This window comes from Struthio camelus, chromosome Z (assembly GCF_040807025.1).
Source record: "Struthio camelus isolate bStrCam1 chromosome Z, bStrCam1.hap1, whole genome shotgun sequence".
Taxonomy (NCBI): domain Eukaryota; kingdom Metazoa; phylum Chordata; class Aves; order Struthioniformes; family Struthionidae; genus Struthio; species Struthio camelus.
The window spans coordinates 50,636,421-50,654,419 of NC_090982.1; the positions used below are offsets into that span (position 1 = coordinate 50,636,421).

The following is a 17,999-nucleotide window of genomic DNA, read 5'->3' on the forward strand; positions in this document are numbered from 1 at the left end:
AGTGACACATCTCCCAAGAGTTAATAATAAAGCACTTGTAGTGCTGCTGTCCCCTTCATCTCATGATTTATTTGGCATCTCTCACAAGCGGAGACAAACTTGCAGATAGACCCTGGCAGTATAAACCCATCCTCTTCCCATATACGCTCCTGTATAACCACCAATACAGACAACTGGAACTCGGGGCAAATTCACACTCCCTAAGCCCACACATTTGTCCTCAATTAGGGCCAAGAGGTACACAAAGAAGATAAGCTAACTAGTAAGAAGGCACTACATAAAAAATTCCTCTCTAAAGACAATTCCTCCCCCTCCATGATTTTTCTGTCATCAAGACAAAGTAGCAAAGACCTAAGAAGCTGCTGGGTACTCCCTGCTGTAGAGTGCAAGAAAATGAAGATCATCTTTTCTGCCATTAAATGTTGTTATACTCAGCAAGAAGTAACTTGTCTAAGTAGGAGATAACTTTCCTGTATAGTTAGCATGTGGCAATGTGGAGCGGGGTGGGAGGAGGGTAGAAGAGTGAGAGGGCATGCAAAACAAGAGCAAAACTTGTTAGCTAGTTATTCGTTATTTTCACTTACCTGTTTAACAATTAACTCGTTAAGTTGCTTTCTGTTGCTTTCACTCTTCCCCCATCCCTCCCACAAATCTTAATTAAAGCATAAAATTTAAGTTTACTGTGTACATGACTGCTTTTGGATAGAGGTCCACATAAATGAAAAGTATTATTTTTTTTTTGTCTTATTAAGTGCTGCAGTTTTCCTAAAAGAAAAAAGGGGGAGGGGCAACAAAAGTGAAGCAAGCTAACTTTCCAGTTAATCGTGTTCTTAGCTCTTCAGCTAAACGTTCCTAAGGTTAGATCACAACAACACATGAAATTCCACATATGCACCTTGAATGGAGAATAGTTTTCACCCTTTCAGAAAGATGCGTAACATTTTGTTGCAGATAGAGATTTCCTAGTAGAAACTATATTTCTGTTTTGCACTTGCTGGAATGACACAGCTTGCTCCAAATTACATGTGGGGAGCCCCCCCTCTGAAAACCTCGTTTTTCCCTTCAGTTTTTTTTTTTTTTCCTTTTAAAAAGTGCTATCTGCAACAATGAGTCATCACCTACTGCAGCACAACATCCTGTTCTTTCCAAGTCTCTGCAGCCCTTTAAAAGAAAAGTATGGTCTTTTAATGACATATACAATTCCCTGCATTGCTAGGCTGCAAATTATTTTCATCTCACTTAATGAAACTACCTGCAAAAGTGAGAACAGAAATTCAGAATTTTCTGTGAGTCTCAAGAGACAGAGATTTTTAACATCAGTATTTTCCTCATCCTTACTCATTTGGCTCAGTAGTAGATAACCAATTTAATATCAGAAGGAGCAGATTGTTCCAAGTTGTTTACAGTAGCTTTCCTAGGGTACTTTAAGGGTTTAAAATATTAGGGTCTTGATTACTATCCTAATAAAACGCTTTCTGATTATCTCTTTCAGTTTGCCAAAGGTGTGGCAATGTTCAATTTAACATAACTAAATGCACTAAAGCACCATGTGACATTTGGTTTCAACTGCAACTCAAAAAAAAAAATTGTGTGTTAGTAGCACAGCTGGAGACGCTTCTTTTTTTTTTTTTAAAAAAAGACATTTCTTGTTTTATTATCTCCTGCACTGCTTTCAATATTATTTCCCTGCTATGCCCCCACAACAAACTTCAGCAATTCAGCCTATGAAACCAACATACTACAAAAAAATTAATCAACTGAAAAGACTTTTCTCTCATTTGACAAAGTAACTTTTCTGATTTCTGCTCTTTTCTGGGATATACACAGATCATGAAAGTTACCCTGTTTTATCTTGCTCATTTGCTGATATTGTAGGCAAAGTTTTATTTTCCAGGCTTATAAAACAAAGAATAAGTGGCAATAAGAAAAACTGCATTTGTCTCACCTGCTTAGGAGTCACCCCAGGCATGCGAATGTCCAGTGCAAAATCTGACAGACCAAGTGAAATCACTGGCCTGTTGCTTCCAAGGCATTCATTGGAAAGAGACCTAGTAGTATCTTTATACCTTAAAAAGAAGAAGGAAAGATTTCAAAAATACAGACTTCCGTTAATATTTTTCTAAAAGGATGGGGCTTCAGAAACAAAGTTTGACAACTCTGAGCCACTCCAGAAGAGATTTGGGAACTTCAGTCCTTTGGGAGCTCAGGAAAAACATCTTAGTTATCAAGCATGCTTTGAAGCAGTTCCTATGAACAATCTGATAGACTAGCTTGGAAAACATTAGCTGAAAAGTAACAAAATACTAAATGCAACCTGTCAGCTCATCTAAATAGCAGTCTGAGATCCAGGTGTGCACAGATAAAGAATTAATTCACAAAAATATTTCTAATACTGTTAATTATTCAGGACTTTCTTTCTTTTTTTTTTTTTTTAAAGAAAAAGACTACACATCTGATGTAGAATTTGATATAGATTACATCTAAATTATGTGCAAAGGGGAAATTTTTAATTCCAAACGCTATGACACTAACAGCAAGTCTATCTTCCCATTAGATGCCAACAAAGTAAAACAGTAAGTTTTACAGCTTCACATGATTGTTAAAGAGGTCTGTATTGAACGCAACATAAAATAAAAGAAAAAAATAGATCACTATGAAGAATAATTAAATAGTAAAACATCTGAGACGATGCAACCCTAAAATAAATTTTGAATAAACATATATAAATGACATGGTAAACTACAGTGCAGAATGCATCTCATACACAATAACATATTTCTTTGAAGAGCTAACAGGCTATTTCTCTCATATGTGCTACTTTCAAATTTGTCTATGCAACTTTACATTCAAGACTCCAGAAACCCCCCAGAATTCTCTCACTTTAAGCTAGTTAATGCTTTCTCATTAAAGCACATCAGTTTATACTGCAAGCTGACAGGGGTAGGTGACATATATTTACTGACTGTGTAAAGTCTCAGGTACACCTGCAGGGTTCTACAAAAATTTATATTAGTTACCATTTAATCATTCTAATACAGAAAACTCACATCTCAGAGAGCAACCTAAGGGTAAAACAATGGACGTCGTCTTTCACGTGACAAAAGAATGCCATTTCAAAATTACAGAAAAACGGTGCAGAATAAGGGAGCAAAACTCAACAAATATCATACACATTTTTAGCGAGGACATACTTTGTCATACTTCCATTATATAAAATAACAGATGGCAGCCCTAAGAAGCATGCATTCAAAACACAAGGTCTTCCTGCATAACCCACCTCTTGAAGACAGAAAGTGGGCTCCTGAAACCCAAACAGCTGTTTTGAAAAACAAGGAGTATTAGCAGGTTGTTAAGGAGGCCAGCCATGTCCACCCTGCTGTTCCTGGCCCGATTAAGGGAGCAGAAAAAGGGCAGCGCAGCTCTCTCAGCTGTGATCCTGACAATTAGGCAGCAGCAGCGATATCAACTCACTACTTCATTATTGTGTGCTCTGCAGGCATCCTACAGCTTTTGACAGACCATCTGTCTTGGAAGGTGATGCACTGTAAATCAGGAAGGTGGATGATGCTATGTTGCCTTTATTATTAGCTGTAAAAATCTGTTGAAGAATCTTCCCTTGCAGATAGATGACACTGTACTTTCGTCCACTTAAGGAGCTCAAACGAAGTGGCACTCCTGATGCTTTCTCCCTGCGTCGTACAGTGAAATCTGCAGGTTACTTATCAGCCCTCAGTGACAGAGGCTCTAAGTGGCATCACCGAAACCCACGTCAGTCATCCTTCAGAACCTGTAAAAATAGAAGCAGATAAAGGATGACTAACACATTACAGCATTAGTTCTCAGCAAATCCCTGCTGAGCCTTTCTAATACATAGTACTTTCACAAGCTTTAGCCCAGCCCAGTGAAGAATGCACCAAGTCGGTTGATTCCTCCCTCTCCTCCCCTCCCATCCATAGAGACAGGGAGACCGACGTGTTTAATATTGATATGCAAAGCTCCCACTAGAATTCCTATTCTGCAGGGTAGGAAAAACATCAAAAGCCCTAACATACCAAAGCCAACGCCTGGAGTATTTCACACATACAAACTGTAACCTGTCCTACAAGCAGCACAAAACAAACCGCCCACCCAAGAACCACCACCCACTCGGCAGGGCAAGAAACAAGATTTCTAAATGCTATCAGCTAAGACTAAACCTTTCTGCACCTCTCGCAGGCTGAGAGAATATCTTACTTTTAATATAACTGGAAATCCTGGAACAAAAACTACTGGGATCAAGTATACTGCTTTATATATTAGTTGAATACTATTTTTATCCTTTATCTATTAACATTACTTCAGCTTAAGCTGTTACTCTCCTCACTGCGTTAATTAACTTTAACCTTACCTGCCCTTACATTTCGTTTGAGCCGATTACTCTTTCCAATTTCTAAACGTTTTCAGAGGTTTTGTAAGCATGCTAAAAAAAATAACACTGCAGTAACAAGTGTGCTACCAATGACATATACTAGTGTTTTCAATAAGCACGCCAATTCTGGTAGAAGACAAATTTCAGATCATAAATAAGATGAACATCTTTTAAACGTATTACTTAGCAATTCTTATAAAAATAAATACTTAAGACGACAACAGTAACAACAGAAAATATCTTCTAGTCCCTAGAAAACATAGTCAAAATACAAATAGAGAATAAAACAGCAAAGGAGGATTTTGAAATGACACAGAATTTAAAATATCACATTTAAGTACATCACTTCCACCTCCAAGCGAGAGCACATGCACTGAAAAGGCTTCTAATGAAACGCAAGTGCTCATACCGACACTAAAAGCCATGCTGGCAACTCGCCAGTTGTTTGGCGGCTATACTAGATTTGCATTCAAGTATTCATAAAAGATATACATAAAAAAACTTGATGATATTAATCATCATTAAACTCTGATATTTTATTAATTTAAGGATGACGCAAAAGATTCGGTCACAAACAACTAAACAGACTTTATCTTTTGTTTTCAGCTTGTCAAGAACGGGCCAAAGCTGTCCAAAATCATTCATGCAAGTAGAGATGCAAGATTCATTCTTTTCATTTACCTAGAATTGAATGTTTTTATTTGTGTGACCTATTCATCCATGAATAAAGTCAAATTCAGAAATGAATTCTGAGATATTACAATACGCTATGATTCGATTATTTGGTTTCTATGCAACAGCTTTGAGGGGGTTTTTTCCCTACTCTTTTTTCTCCAATATTCTTTTCTTTTAAATTAGTTGCAAGCATAAAATGGCTGAAGCAGTGTTTTGTGTTTCCCCAGACCCCCTAACCAACTTCCCAGCTATTTAGCTCTTCTCTTTAGTTGGGGGGGCCGGGGGGGAATGCACAAAATAGAAGTGGCAAAGAAACCCTAAGACTTGAAACCCCATTTAACACACTGACTAAACAGTATCAAACTAGGAGGTGCTGATACTTAGCAGTTATGCTTTCTCTCACAGCACATAGGGTAAGCCCATTCGACATGCAAGAGCTCCGAAGAACAGAGGCAGAGGGAACCAACTACATTCTAACATGCACAGAGTTACAAAATTTTCCCCTTGAAGTTTTGGAATCCGAAAAGATATTTTCCAGTGACTGAGAAATAAAAATGTGCTTCTAATTTTGTCCAATTTCGTGAAGTCTGAGATTGTTTATACCAACTCTGTTACAAACATTCTTGGTGTAGGAATTACCAGAAGGAAGCTACCAAGAAACCTGATCATTAATACAGGGGTTTCCTTGCAGCAGCTTTCAATTCTCACTGTAGAGTTAAGCATGGCAACAGTCAGAGCAAGTCACCAGACTATATCTTCATATTACAGGGAACTGTCTGGTGATCCATAGCTTTTAGAAGACTGCTCATAAGTTTAAAAAAAAAAAAAAAGGAACCATCTGACAAAGCAAAGAAATTAAATCTCTAATGAAATCATTACGCACGGACGCCTAATATCTGTATATGTTTTACTTAAATATAGGCCTACTTCATCTACAAGTTTTGTCTTTAACTGCAATTTCATCAACTGGATGAAAATTTTAAATGGATAAAAGTTAAGTATATCTGGTACTTAAGATCAGGTCCTTGCACAACAGGATTTTACATGTGGGTGAAGTAGGGAGAGGAGAGAAAGGTAGCTCAGTCCTGAAGAGATTTTAGTCTAATTTTAGATATGATGCAATGAGCAAGAATACCAGACAGTGAGGGAGAAAATGGAAGATGAGAGTTTCAATAATAAGATTACCCAGTTACTTAGGTTTATTATGCAGACATCTCGATACTACTGTTTTACTTTCAGTTTGGAATAAGAGATCCTGAGGGAGCAGAAGTGAACTAAATAGAGGTGATTAATGACGGAGACTAGAGGATAAGGGAGATAAAAGCACATGCTTACCTTGCCCAAAATAATTTTCATCTATGATGCCCTATCTGACATAAAAAACAATGACAAAAAAGGGGGGCTGGGGACACACAAAACAGCCATCTGCAACTAGTTGGAAGAGATCTCACTGAACAGGTTGAGAAACAAGGTGGCCAAAAAGCTCAAACTCCAAATACAATGCAAAAAAGCATGTAAAACAAAGTAGCAATATTTCACTGTGATTGAAACAAAGTAAACAGCAAGCCTTTTAAAAAGAGTAGTAATTAACTAATCAATTACCAAAAATGAACTACAGATAAAACTCTGTATTAACTACACATCCATAAAGCAGGCTATAACTATTTCTTCTTCTTAGTTTTAGTCATTAGACAATTTTATGGACAGTGCAAACTGAATATATCACAAAGCAGAAACCTCACCTTCAGCCACCACTACCTCCAAATAAGGAGCAAGCAAGCAAATAATGGACTGATGTGAAAGTCTATCACAAGTGGTAATCTCTCACTGATAAATTTTTTCCCTTATGTATCAAAATCATAGAAGCAAGGATTAGATTACTTGGTTCCGTCTTCACCTATAGCACAGAGTCTATATTTCATCTTGGACAAAATTTGCAGCTTGAGCAGCTCAGCTTTGCCATCTTTAGATCACAGGTAATAAAATATGTTTAAATAACCTTAATTAACTTCTCAGCTAAAAAGCAAAGTTCCTAATTTCTCAAAGAACGCTAGTTACCCTAAGGGCGTCTGCTTCTTCCCACACACTTTCCAATCCTAACAATCATCCAGGCCAAAAAAGGATTAACAAGCAACGTCAACACCACCACAGCATACTCCAAATGAAACACCAAAAACTTAACTATCAGCTGAGAAGCACAAGGATACGTGTCAATACAGAAAGGCCATGTAGGTACAGTATAGGAGTACAGTATAGTGAAAAGTTGAAGGAAAAGATGAAAGAAGAAAAATCCCCCAGAAGTCAGAAGAACGTCAGGCAGAAAACTGGACATTGTACTTGTGAACGTGCGAGAAGATAATCTTAAAACAATCCTCCTCAGAGCCATGTATTCAGTTCTCAGAATACACAGACACTATGGCCTGAGGGCATGCCATAGATCTTTGGGAAATAATTTCAAACTAAATCAGCCCAAGCATGACACTGGGTATGATAATCCTAATTTTGGAACATCTGGCTATTGGATTAGCAGCCTGTTTGGTGCCATCCTCAAAAAGAACACCAACAGCTCTGTCTGCAACCCTCCAAGCTCAGGCAGGCGTTAGTTAAGAACTGGGGTAACTACAAGAGAACGTTCCGATTCCCTGAAAAATCAAAATATATCAGAAATGGATCTGTGACATCAGACATTTTTATTTTATAATCAGACTTCTATAATTTTCCTACTTTTAAGTCAAGAGGACATGTTAGTTCTTCATGAATTAATCACACAGGACATCAAAGAAGATGCATGATGGCTGGATATGTAGGCACGTTATTGCACCTTGAGTATACAAAAAACAACCAGTTCAGCTACTGTAACCAGGTTAAGGCAACCTGCTTCTAATAACACAACAAAATCAGTATGCTGTGGGATCAGCTTGGGTCACACTCGTTAATGCACAGACTGCAGCCACTTACGGCACTTTGACCAAAGATGAACACAAAAGGAATCTGGTAACAAGCCAACAAACTAATCCATGTCAGAGCACAACACCAACCAAAGCACCCCACACAGCAGCTGGAAGAGTCAAGGGGCTGGGAGAGCAGCTGTCAAACACAAGCGTTTAATAACCTTTTTCATCAAAAACAAACAAAAACCACCCCTTGGTATAGAGAAAATAGGCACATAAGATAGATGGATCAAGGATTTTTCCCTTGGATTGTGACAGCAGGTGGTGGAAAACTTGTCTTTGCAAACTGAGGTCTCTTTCCTCTAAGGAAAGTGGAGGAAAGTCTTCCCTAGGAAATCTAATTTTGCAGCAGAAAATTTTTTGGAAACCAATGGAGCTATGACTACAAAGAACATGCAGCCCACTTTAATGTCACTATGTAACTTTTAATCTAACATATGTCAGTCAAATGTAGCCCTGTATGCAGAGTTTTGTTTTTTAAATAAATAATCAAGAAAGTTCCCAGTTATGACAATTTTCAACCATTTCAAAGTAAGTGATAGATTTATTAGCTCAGAAAATTCTTTCTTAAAGTTTTGATATGTTGTCTTTGTGAAGAACTGTACTTTCCTTGAGACAAGTTCTTTCTAATTAGCCTTACAGAAAAGTTAATGTTTAGAACATGATCATAAATCCTCCAAAAACTGAGAGGAGTTTATTACAGTAGACGAAGGGGCTTCAATCTGGACTTCTATGGGACTGTTCCTCTAAAAAGAGCTAAAGAGGAATTTTCACTGTATGTCCAGTCTACTGCAGTTGTTGCCTCCCTTATATTTTCCTATCCCTCTTGCTCGGGATCTCCTGAGCAAGTGAATGTCTCCCCCTTCTCCTCCATCCCAGCAATGCCTTAGTTTTCCATGAGATCAGCTAGCCAGTGTGTCAGTCTGCTACTGCGCAAACTGCACATTACCAAAGAAATGGTTCGAGCGTGCAGCCGAGACTGGAAAAAAGCCTCCTGCTTTGGCAGTAGTCCACGCTAGATTAGTATAATATGAAAACATACTTTTTAAAAATGAGAATAGTCAATGAGAGTTCATCTCTTAGTTTAATTTAGATTTTACACATTCATATCTTCTGTTACCAAAATCCTTTCAGATATAGATACCAAAGTAAACAGAGAAATACGATTGCTTCTATCATTGTACTTTTTATGAACAATTTTTTCTATAGTTTGATCTGTTGGACATACACATGGTGGATGTTTTTAAAGTAAAAACTTTATGATGACAAGAAAACTATTTCCCATTCCATTAGAGGAAGCACAGTCTATAAAGGGTAACAAAATTTGCAAAAAGGGTGGATAACTGAACTAACTTTCTTGATGGATTTTGTTGACTTGTTAATCATTGGTGTGCTCTTTGTTAAATGGAGCATTACTTGCAGGTTTCCTACTGGGAAAACAGAGTAGCTTTAGGAGGGCATAGCAGGCTCTTGCACCTATCTGAGATAATCTACTACATAGCAAGTGTTAAATGCTTTACTCAACAGTAGGAAATCTCTTGGGGCTAGTTGAATCCAGATGCGTAGTTCACAGAAAGGGTTGTCTGTTAAAATGATGGTATGTGTGTCTCCTTTGGAAAACATGTAAATATATGGTTTTGGTATAAAAACTATGAAACAGGATGAAAGATCCGGTTTAACGACTAGATTTTGCAAAAAAGCATATTTTTTGTTGTCTAAATATCTAAAGACAGTATCTTCAGACAGCTCTGAAGACAACTGAATACAGTTAACAGCATTGATACAGTTGCCTTCAAAATAAATTATGCCATATTTACGTAGGATAAACAGGCAAATGCATGACCCCCAAATGATGCAATTTTTAGGTGGCAGGCTGTATTACACTGCTTTAAATAAAGGCAGCAAAATGCATCCATCACAAATAGGTGCAACTCCAATACAGTCTTCAATTGCATGATAATTATGATCTATTTCGGGATATGAGACAAACTAGAGAGAAAGTGGAGATTCTGTGGAAGTCCAGAGTCTCTGACTGTAGATAGGGGAACATGAATAGAGAATAGGGTAGGCCATTTGAGGGAAAGAAAAAACAAGCAAACAAACCAACCAACCCATTGTGCAATTAATATAACATAATGTCACCCCAAAAATCATACCCTTTTCCTAAAATTGCAATAAGGGAAGTCTGTGCAGCAGGTCAAGTCATTCATTTGCACAATTATTTTGACTGTGAATTCCTCACTTTCTAAATGAGGAACTTGAGATGCTTAGCACCAATTTTCAACACCAGCATTCAGTATTCACATGCAGGTGACTAGAGACTCCACAGAGCTATGAATTTTCAGTATCATGGCTTTAACAATGCAGTAACACAATGAAACTGGGAAAGAGCCAGAAGGTCTAAGTTCGAAACCTTTTTCTACCACAAACTCCCCGTGTGGCTTTCGGCAACTTGCTTTATCTTTTTTTCCAAGTTTCCTCATCTAAAAACAATACATTTTTCTTCCAGAGTTGAAAAGATCAAAGTCATGAATGTTTGGGAAACACTGGCACAGAAGTTTCCAGGAAATCCCAAATGGGGGGAGGGGGGAAGGAACAAGTTTATATTCAGAATACAATGTAGAAGACAAGTAATAGCCTTGTATTCAATTCAGATTAATAAATGAATATTCAACAGCATCTAACACAGGCAGTAGTGCCTTGAAAACAGAGTCAAGGACCAAGGACTTCAGAGCTGTGCTGCAAACATTGAAGATGACCTGTCATTTAAACAGTTACTTGATTTCAGCAATGGAAAATGCTCTCAACTAGAGCCGGAAGGAGACAGAAATGCAAACACCAGAGCTGTAAGAGGACAGTGAGGTAAACACTGATGCTGACAGTGATGCCTTTTTTTTCCTTTATTTTTATTTATTTCTTTTTTTTAAAAGAGTAGGCTTGCTGCAGTAAAGACTGCTGACCATTCAAACTTAGCATACACATCAGCTTTTACCACCAAAAATCTAACCTGTACCTGAATTATCCATTTATATCATTATGCTCTCTGTGCCTCCGCTAGATCAAAGAATTTGCCTCTTCAGGCAACTGTCAAAGTTCTCCGATGATGAAAGCCAGCGAACCCCCCCACTCCAAGATGGGTAGCAATTTAAAATTCTTAATTTGAGTCATATCAAACCAGCTGTTTCTTGCTGTGAAAATGTCCCCTTTGACATCAACAACTGTATACGAAGTATTTTTACTAACGTGAAGAACACATACTTTCCCTTATTTCCACAAGAAGTATTTTGCTTTTGAACACTGATTCTAGAAGAGCAAAAGTTCTAAGGTAAATATAAATGTACCTGTCTACTAAATCAAAACAATGATAATATATCTGGTCCATTAACGTTTCTCAGATATCTGTACCTCGGATGCAACACTGAAAACACTAATACCGATCATCTCTTTCCTTTCCAGTCCCAGATAAATCCTTTAAAATCTCAAGCTAGATACCAGAGAAGAGATGCAAAACAAATCTATAGTGACAAGACATTCAGAGAGCTACATCTACTGATAAGTCATATAGATACTGAATGTGAGAGGTGCTGCAAGGAACCACGTATAAGACTATAAGGGATGTATTACCAAAGAAACAACTTCACCAGGAGGACTGTGGAGCAGTAGCACAGGCTGCCCCGAGGACCTGTGCTGTCTTCCTCCCCCCAAAACTTTTCCAGCCACAGCTGGACAAAGCCCCAAGCAACCTGGTCCGACCTCTGTCCTGACCCTACTGGGAGCAGGGGGTTGCACTAGAGACCTCCTGAGGTCCCTCTCCTGGCCTGAATTACCATGTGGTCCTAGCCTAAAAGTAACAAGAAAGTGGAAAAAACATGGGAAGTGTATGAGCCAACATTTGATGGCAATTCAGCGTTGCCCAACATAACTTCATTGTGAATCTCAGAAAAGTTGTGAAAACTATAATTTTAGGAATCATGTAACTAATGAAATGATATAAAATTTGAGATTATTATTTAAAAACTTCCCGCCTTCATGCTTGTGAGAAAAGAGTAGGGAGGGCACTTCTTCATAGGCAGAAAATAACGTGTACTACCTCTAGGTAAAAGTTTGCCTCGCTATTCAAAGACAAGCTATCTGTACTGAAAAAAAAGAATAAAATAAATCCTTGGAATGCACTGTCATTTCACTATGTATGGAGAGTTTTACCTACTGGACGGCTTTCTTGGAGATTATTTTAAGTTTTCTACAGCCAGATACAGGATAAAGAATTGCCATTTATATTGTCCTTTTTGTTTTTGGAGATCAACAAGTTCACAACACTATACCAGTTGTAAATCTGGGAGTTAAGAGCAAGAATCTCAAAGATATCATAAACCCAAGTCAGGCGCTAAACCCTCCTTACTAAGCAAATACTTAGTAGGCAACTTCTACAACAAAAACAGTCTTTGAAAATAGAAATAAAGGGAGCTAAGAAAAGGCTATAAAACATGTTTACGGGGGACAAAGAATAAGGAAGGGGATTTAGAAAAAAAGATGTATTTTCTTCTACTAACTTATAAATTACTCAGTCATTAAAAACAACCTCAGCATCCTTTTGTGAGCATTAGAAAATACATGAAGAAAAATGGGAAATCCAAAAGAAGCCAAAATTGTACATATTAACTTTTTCATTATTTTTAGATTAATGCAGCACATTCTGATCAATATAGTGATACCATCTTGGCAAGCACAGGTATTCAAACTACACTCCTTTTTTCATCTTGACATCTTCTTGATATGGACGCAAAACACTGAGCATTAGCAAGGAGGCTTCCTGGAAAAGTAGTCACAGGCATACACCACAGTGACAAAAACAAAAACCTACAAAGAGAGAATATCAACAAGAGTTACCCTGAATTTCTTATCCATAAAAACTGATTGGTCAAAGGTAGCTTTCACATGGTGGACGGTGAGTAATTAAGAAATGCTGTGATTAGCTGGGCATCATAAATTGTTCGATGAGAGCCAGCAACACTCAAGAGGAGAATGCTAACAGACAGTGAAAGCTGAGCACAACAAAAGGTTCAAATACAGCCCGCCCCCCAAGCGCAACCGGTTTATGACTCGGAGCCACTCAGAGCTCAGAGCTCTGCCCACACCTACTCCTGTGAGATCCTCAAAGGAGGCTGAGAGAGGCAAGTTTTTCAAAGCCTGAGTAAACCTGATTTTGTTAGAATAACTGCTAGAAGAGTTAACTTTCAAATCAGCGAAAACTCAAAGCGGGGGGGTGGGGGGGGGGAGTTAAGAGCAGAGACACAAGAAAGTTTAACCACCGCTTTGCAGTAGGATCTCACAGAGCAGTCCTTGCATAGGACTTGCCTAGCTGCCAACTCCCAGAGCTGTGCTATGACTTCCTTGCTGGTCACATCTTCCCCTCTCCCAAAACTTCCGAGCCTTGCGCATGATCAGCACGTCCCTCCTCTCGCCATTACGGTTTCACCTACCCTGTCACTTCCTAGAGGAAAAACTGAGGAAGAACAAATTAAACAAGTGCAGTTCTCGCAATAAAGCGAAAAGCTAATTATATATTCACTCAGGGGCCAGGTAGAAATATCCGAAAAAGCAGGAAATATAGTACTAGATCTTCTAAAGGGACACAGAGGTGTGTTTCAGAATATAAAAATCTTGAAAATTTAAGCCCACTTAAATTCTAAATTTCAAAATTTTAGCACAGTATTTAGAAAATGGGATATACAATTCAAACAGAATTTTATTCCCTGCCTCCATCAGCATACTGTAAACTATTAAATATAAACTTGTTTAAGGATGCAGAATTTTACTTACTTTGATAAAGCAAAGTGTAAGCAAACTACCTCTGTGACATAAAATCCCTTTCTGCTCTTATTAATAAAAATAACCTCGCATTTTAAAACATTTAAAATTTCATTTTAAGTGAGAGTTCACTTTTACACCCTGATTTTTCTTCCTACATATCCAGAGATGAGAAAACCCTCTCGTGAAAACATCAGGACAGTTGTATGTCCCCAATCATCATATAAAATTAACAGCCACAATTTGCTAAATTACTATCAATTTATTCAGGATTGTTGAGTTATAATCCTGTATAAGCTGATGAAACTGTTTCAATCCCTATGAAAGTAGTGAAATGCAAAAATTCTTTCCTTTTTGTAGGAGTTACAGACCTTCTTCAGAAGTTTAAAGCCCAGAGAGAGTGCTTTAGTTCTCCCATTCTATAACTTAAAAGCATTTAAATAGCATTTTGTTCATAATAAATCACCTTGTAATCTTTCTGCTTTGACCAGTAATCAAAACAGCTAAAATTCTCCTGTCAAGGAAGATCAACACTTTCCACTGAAGGATGATATCTTAACAAAATGTTAATTTCATTTTCTGAAGAAAATGAACAAGTTGAATGCTACTAATTATTTGCTTAAAAGGGAAAAACACAGGAGACACTTCCTCTTTACATTTTTATATCCAGATCACTATCAGGAGCACAACATAATAAGGATAAAGATTCACTGAAATGCCCTTTATTCTCCCTTTGTTATGCAAAAGGAGAAAATACTAAAGGGAAGATATTTTACTGAGTTAGGATTAGCCTCCAAGGATAAAGCAAATGAGAGATCATTAAAGATATTTAAGTTCAATTATTCAACACATATGAACAATGAATTAAATTCACGGCATGTTTCTTCTCTAAAAGGACTTCAAATCATGCGCCTCGCATTCTTTACGTACAAACTACCTGCTCAAACAAGAAAAAAAGCAACCATTTTTTCAGTCAAAACGTGTAGAACTTTATAAAGTTATTTAGTCTATCGTGAACTGATTCATTCCGACCAAAACACAGGATGGAGTTATTACTTGAGCAGCTCAACATCTAGAGCAGTGTGCAGGAGCAGGCACTTGGCCAGGAGACCCATGAGCATCGCCAGAGGGCATCACCTGATAAGATGCTGGAGCCCTAGGACAGTCGTCTTTCCTTCTCTTTTCCCATCTCCAGCCCTTGCAGCGGATTTACTTTATTTTTATTTTTTATTTTTAAAAACTTTACTAGTTTTCTGTCAGATTAGTGAGTTAAACTGGCTCACCAAGATATCAGATGAATGGGCACTGGAAAAAAAGAAGGGAACAGGAGCAGGTAGTGGGGAGCAAGAAGAGCCGAGGGAGCGGTAACACAGCTTCTAACACCACAGAGCTTCAGCTTACGCTCACAACTGTAATGCACCGCTAGTAGGCATGGGGTTCTGCCAACGGTGTTTCCTGATCGCGTACAACGCATCCCTGTGTACGCGGCAGTGATTATTTCCACTTTTCCCATTCACTTAAACCTAAACCTGTCTCTACAACGTCCTGTCTACCCAGCCCCTATCCAAGACACACACACACCCCTCCCTACCCCCCCCCCACATCAATTATCAGAACTTCACCTTTTTTATTTCAAGTGACACATGTCATTACATGGATGAGAGAAAGAGAACCATCTTCAATAAAGGGGGAAAAAAGCAGCATTACTAATATTTGAGAATGTACTTTGAAAATCAGCTAATCTTACTAGCTAACAAAAGGTGCGAGTGCTGGACAAAACGAGAAAATGCTTTTAATAAATGAACCATAGATAAATACTAATTCTGCTGTAACTTATTTTGTTACAAGTGGTCAATCTTCTAGAAAAAGATTTTCTGTAAGAGAAATTTAAGGGAGAAGGTTCCTGATATTCTCTTCCCATTCCCCTCAAAATTCTTTTTTTTTTTTTTTTTTTTTCTTCTTCTCCTTTCTATTCTAGCAGGACTACACTCTTAAAAGCAATTCCTGGTCAAAATCTAAAACGTACTCTCGCGCCAATGCAGCTTAAGTGATGGTAATTAAGCTGAGATTTAGAGCATGTTGGCTCCATTAAAATTATAAGCAACTTCAATTAATGAAAATAATTCAACAAAAATTTGTGACTTTATTATGAAACTAATCTTCTAGTCTTTCTTTGTTCCAAAAGATTCAGATAGCAGCACTTTTTAATTAAAGAAACGATAACGAGAAGAAAGAGGAAAAACAAGTTAATTTTGTCCAATTCAATTTAACATTAGTTAACAATTGAGCAATAAAGGATTCACACAAAAAGGAGATACGAATTCTCAACTATGTTCCTTTTTTTGATACAAACTTTTATTCTAGTTGAATAGTGCATTTTCCTCAAAATGAATATCAATGAAAGAAAACTAAACTGTAGTCATCAAAAAATGCCAGAAATTTGACAGAAGGAAAGAACTCCAGATTTTCAATATTACAAAATATAATAATGCTAATACTAAGAAAACGGCACACAATAAACAGCTTAGTATTTCAGCCGAACACAAGTACCGCGGAGAATTTTTTTTAAAGTACAAGTACTTGCGTTGGTAGGTACAACACTGAAAAACTGCCTGTGATTACAAGTACAAAGGAAATTTTTACCTTGAGATTATACAGCGCATTGATGGATACACAGTATTCTGTGTAAAAAAAACTTGGACCTTGTGATTTTTCGATCATTGGCAGCTAATGAAGCAAAGGCTAAGTAAAAGAAAAAAAAGCTTAATGCTAGGCCTTTCCATTCTCATAGACCTCTAGCAAAGAGGAAGCCCAAGTTTCTGTGCTGGCATTCATTGTCACATATGAGGAAATAAGAGAAGTAGCTCACAGGAGAATGTGGAAGAAAAACTGAGCACGAGGAGAAAGAAAGAGTTAATAAAGAAATTAAAAAGCCCCCAAACAACCAGAAACCAAAAACCAATGTGAGAAACAGAACTATGTCGAGAAAACCCTCGGATCCATTTCTTCGCACCAAGCATGCAACTCTACAGCAGGAGTCAGCATCTATTTTTTTTCCAAGCAAAGAGCAAGTCAGATAAAATAATCATCTCATGTTAAGGCACAATCAAACTCAGCCGAGCCAATTAACACTCACAAAAGGTCAACGTTTTCATAGAAAAATATTTTTAATGCATGGATACCTGTCATTAAGGATGATCTCTGAAAGCACACAACTGAGATTTCAGTAACTAGTAGTTTGTCAAAAAGCAGTCCATAGCATAACCCTGCCATAACAACAGAGAAAATGTATTTATTAAAGAACAAAGTTCCACTAAATTAAAAAAAAAAACCCACAACAAAATAGTAGCTATCAATTACATGGAAAACATGCAGGTTAGTCTCAAAAAGTCAAGCTTGAAATTTAGAGGAATGAGACAGATTGCATCTATCAGGCACATACACACAGAACTTGTACAAAAACACCTTCCCTTAGGTACAGGCAGTTTGAATACAGACAGGACGAAGAAAAACCGGTAAGAGAATCCATCAGGAATACTGCATACTAGTGAAAATAAAACAAATCAGTAAACAATGGAGTAGCTAGAATCAGGTGTTAACCAGTTAAGAGGTAATCATTGCATTGTTTCTTTGTTTTTTTTTAAATGCAATAGGACCGTTTAAGAGTGGCTCTGTAAAGCTGCTAATCACTATCCAGAAACAAAAGCTTGTCAGGATTGTACAAGCCTATCACAACCTTTTGTGTATATATGCAAAGAAAGCTTGTGCCAAGACAAAAATTTTTCTTCAGTCTGTGCAAATCTTTGGCACCGTTCCACCCCTCAGCCAATTTGATCACTTCACAGATAACAACAGTAAAAGCTATCTTGGATCACATTGGCTTGGTCTTTGTCTCAAATATCATAGGGAGCAGCAGGAAATTAACATTAATTTGCCTTAATAGAGACTGAAGAGAAACTCAAGTTCATGATCCATACCGGTTGCATCGTATTTGCCATCTCAGTGGAGCACAGCAAGGCAAAACAGAAACAAGTTGAGAAAACAGGAATAAACAGCAGAATTAGTATCTAAACTACTCTCAACACTTTCCACCCCCTGCAGAATCCTTCTCTCTAAGCCCCTGCTGAAGTTTCCCTGTAAATGTTCCAATTCACTGA

At 37.6% G+C, this 17,999-nt stretch overlaps 1 protein-coding gene across 10 annotated transcripts in view; it reads right to left on the reverse strand.

The window, feature by feature from the left end:
• The window catches only part of PAM (peptidylglycine alpha-amidating monooxygenase), a 151,935-nt gene that overhangs the window by 88,965 nt on the left and 44,971 nt on the right, over positions 1–17,999 (reverse strand). For all 10 annotated transcript variants that reach the window (XR_011137694.1, XM_068927043.1, XM_068927046.1 and 7 more), the window contains 2 exons: positions 3,278–3,787; positions 1,946–2,066 (listed from right to left, as the gene is read on the reverse strand). Coding sequence is in view for 9 of the 10 variants with exons in the window: in XM_068927043.1 (XP_068783144.1) it covers positions 1,946–2,066; positions 3,278–3,366 (210 nt within the window). In the remaining variant the exon portion in view is untranslated. The remainder of the gene's footprint in view (positions 1–1,945; positions 2,067–3,277; positions 3,788–17,999) is intronic.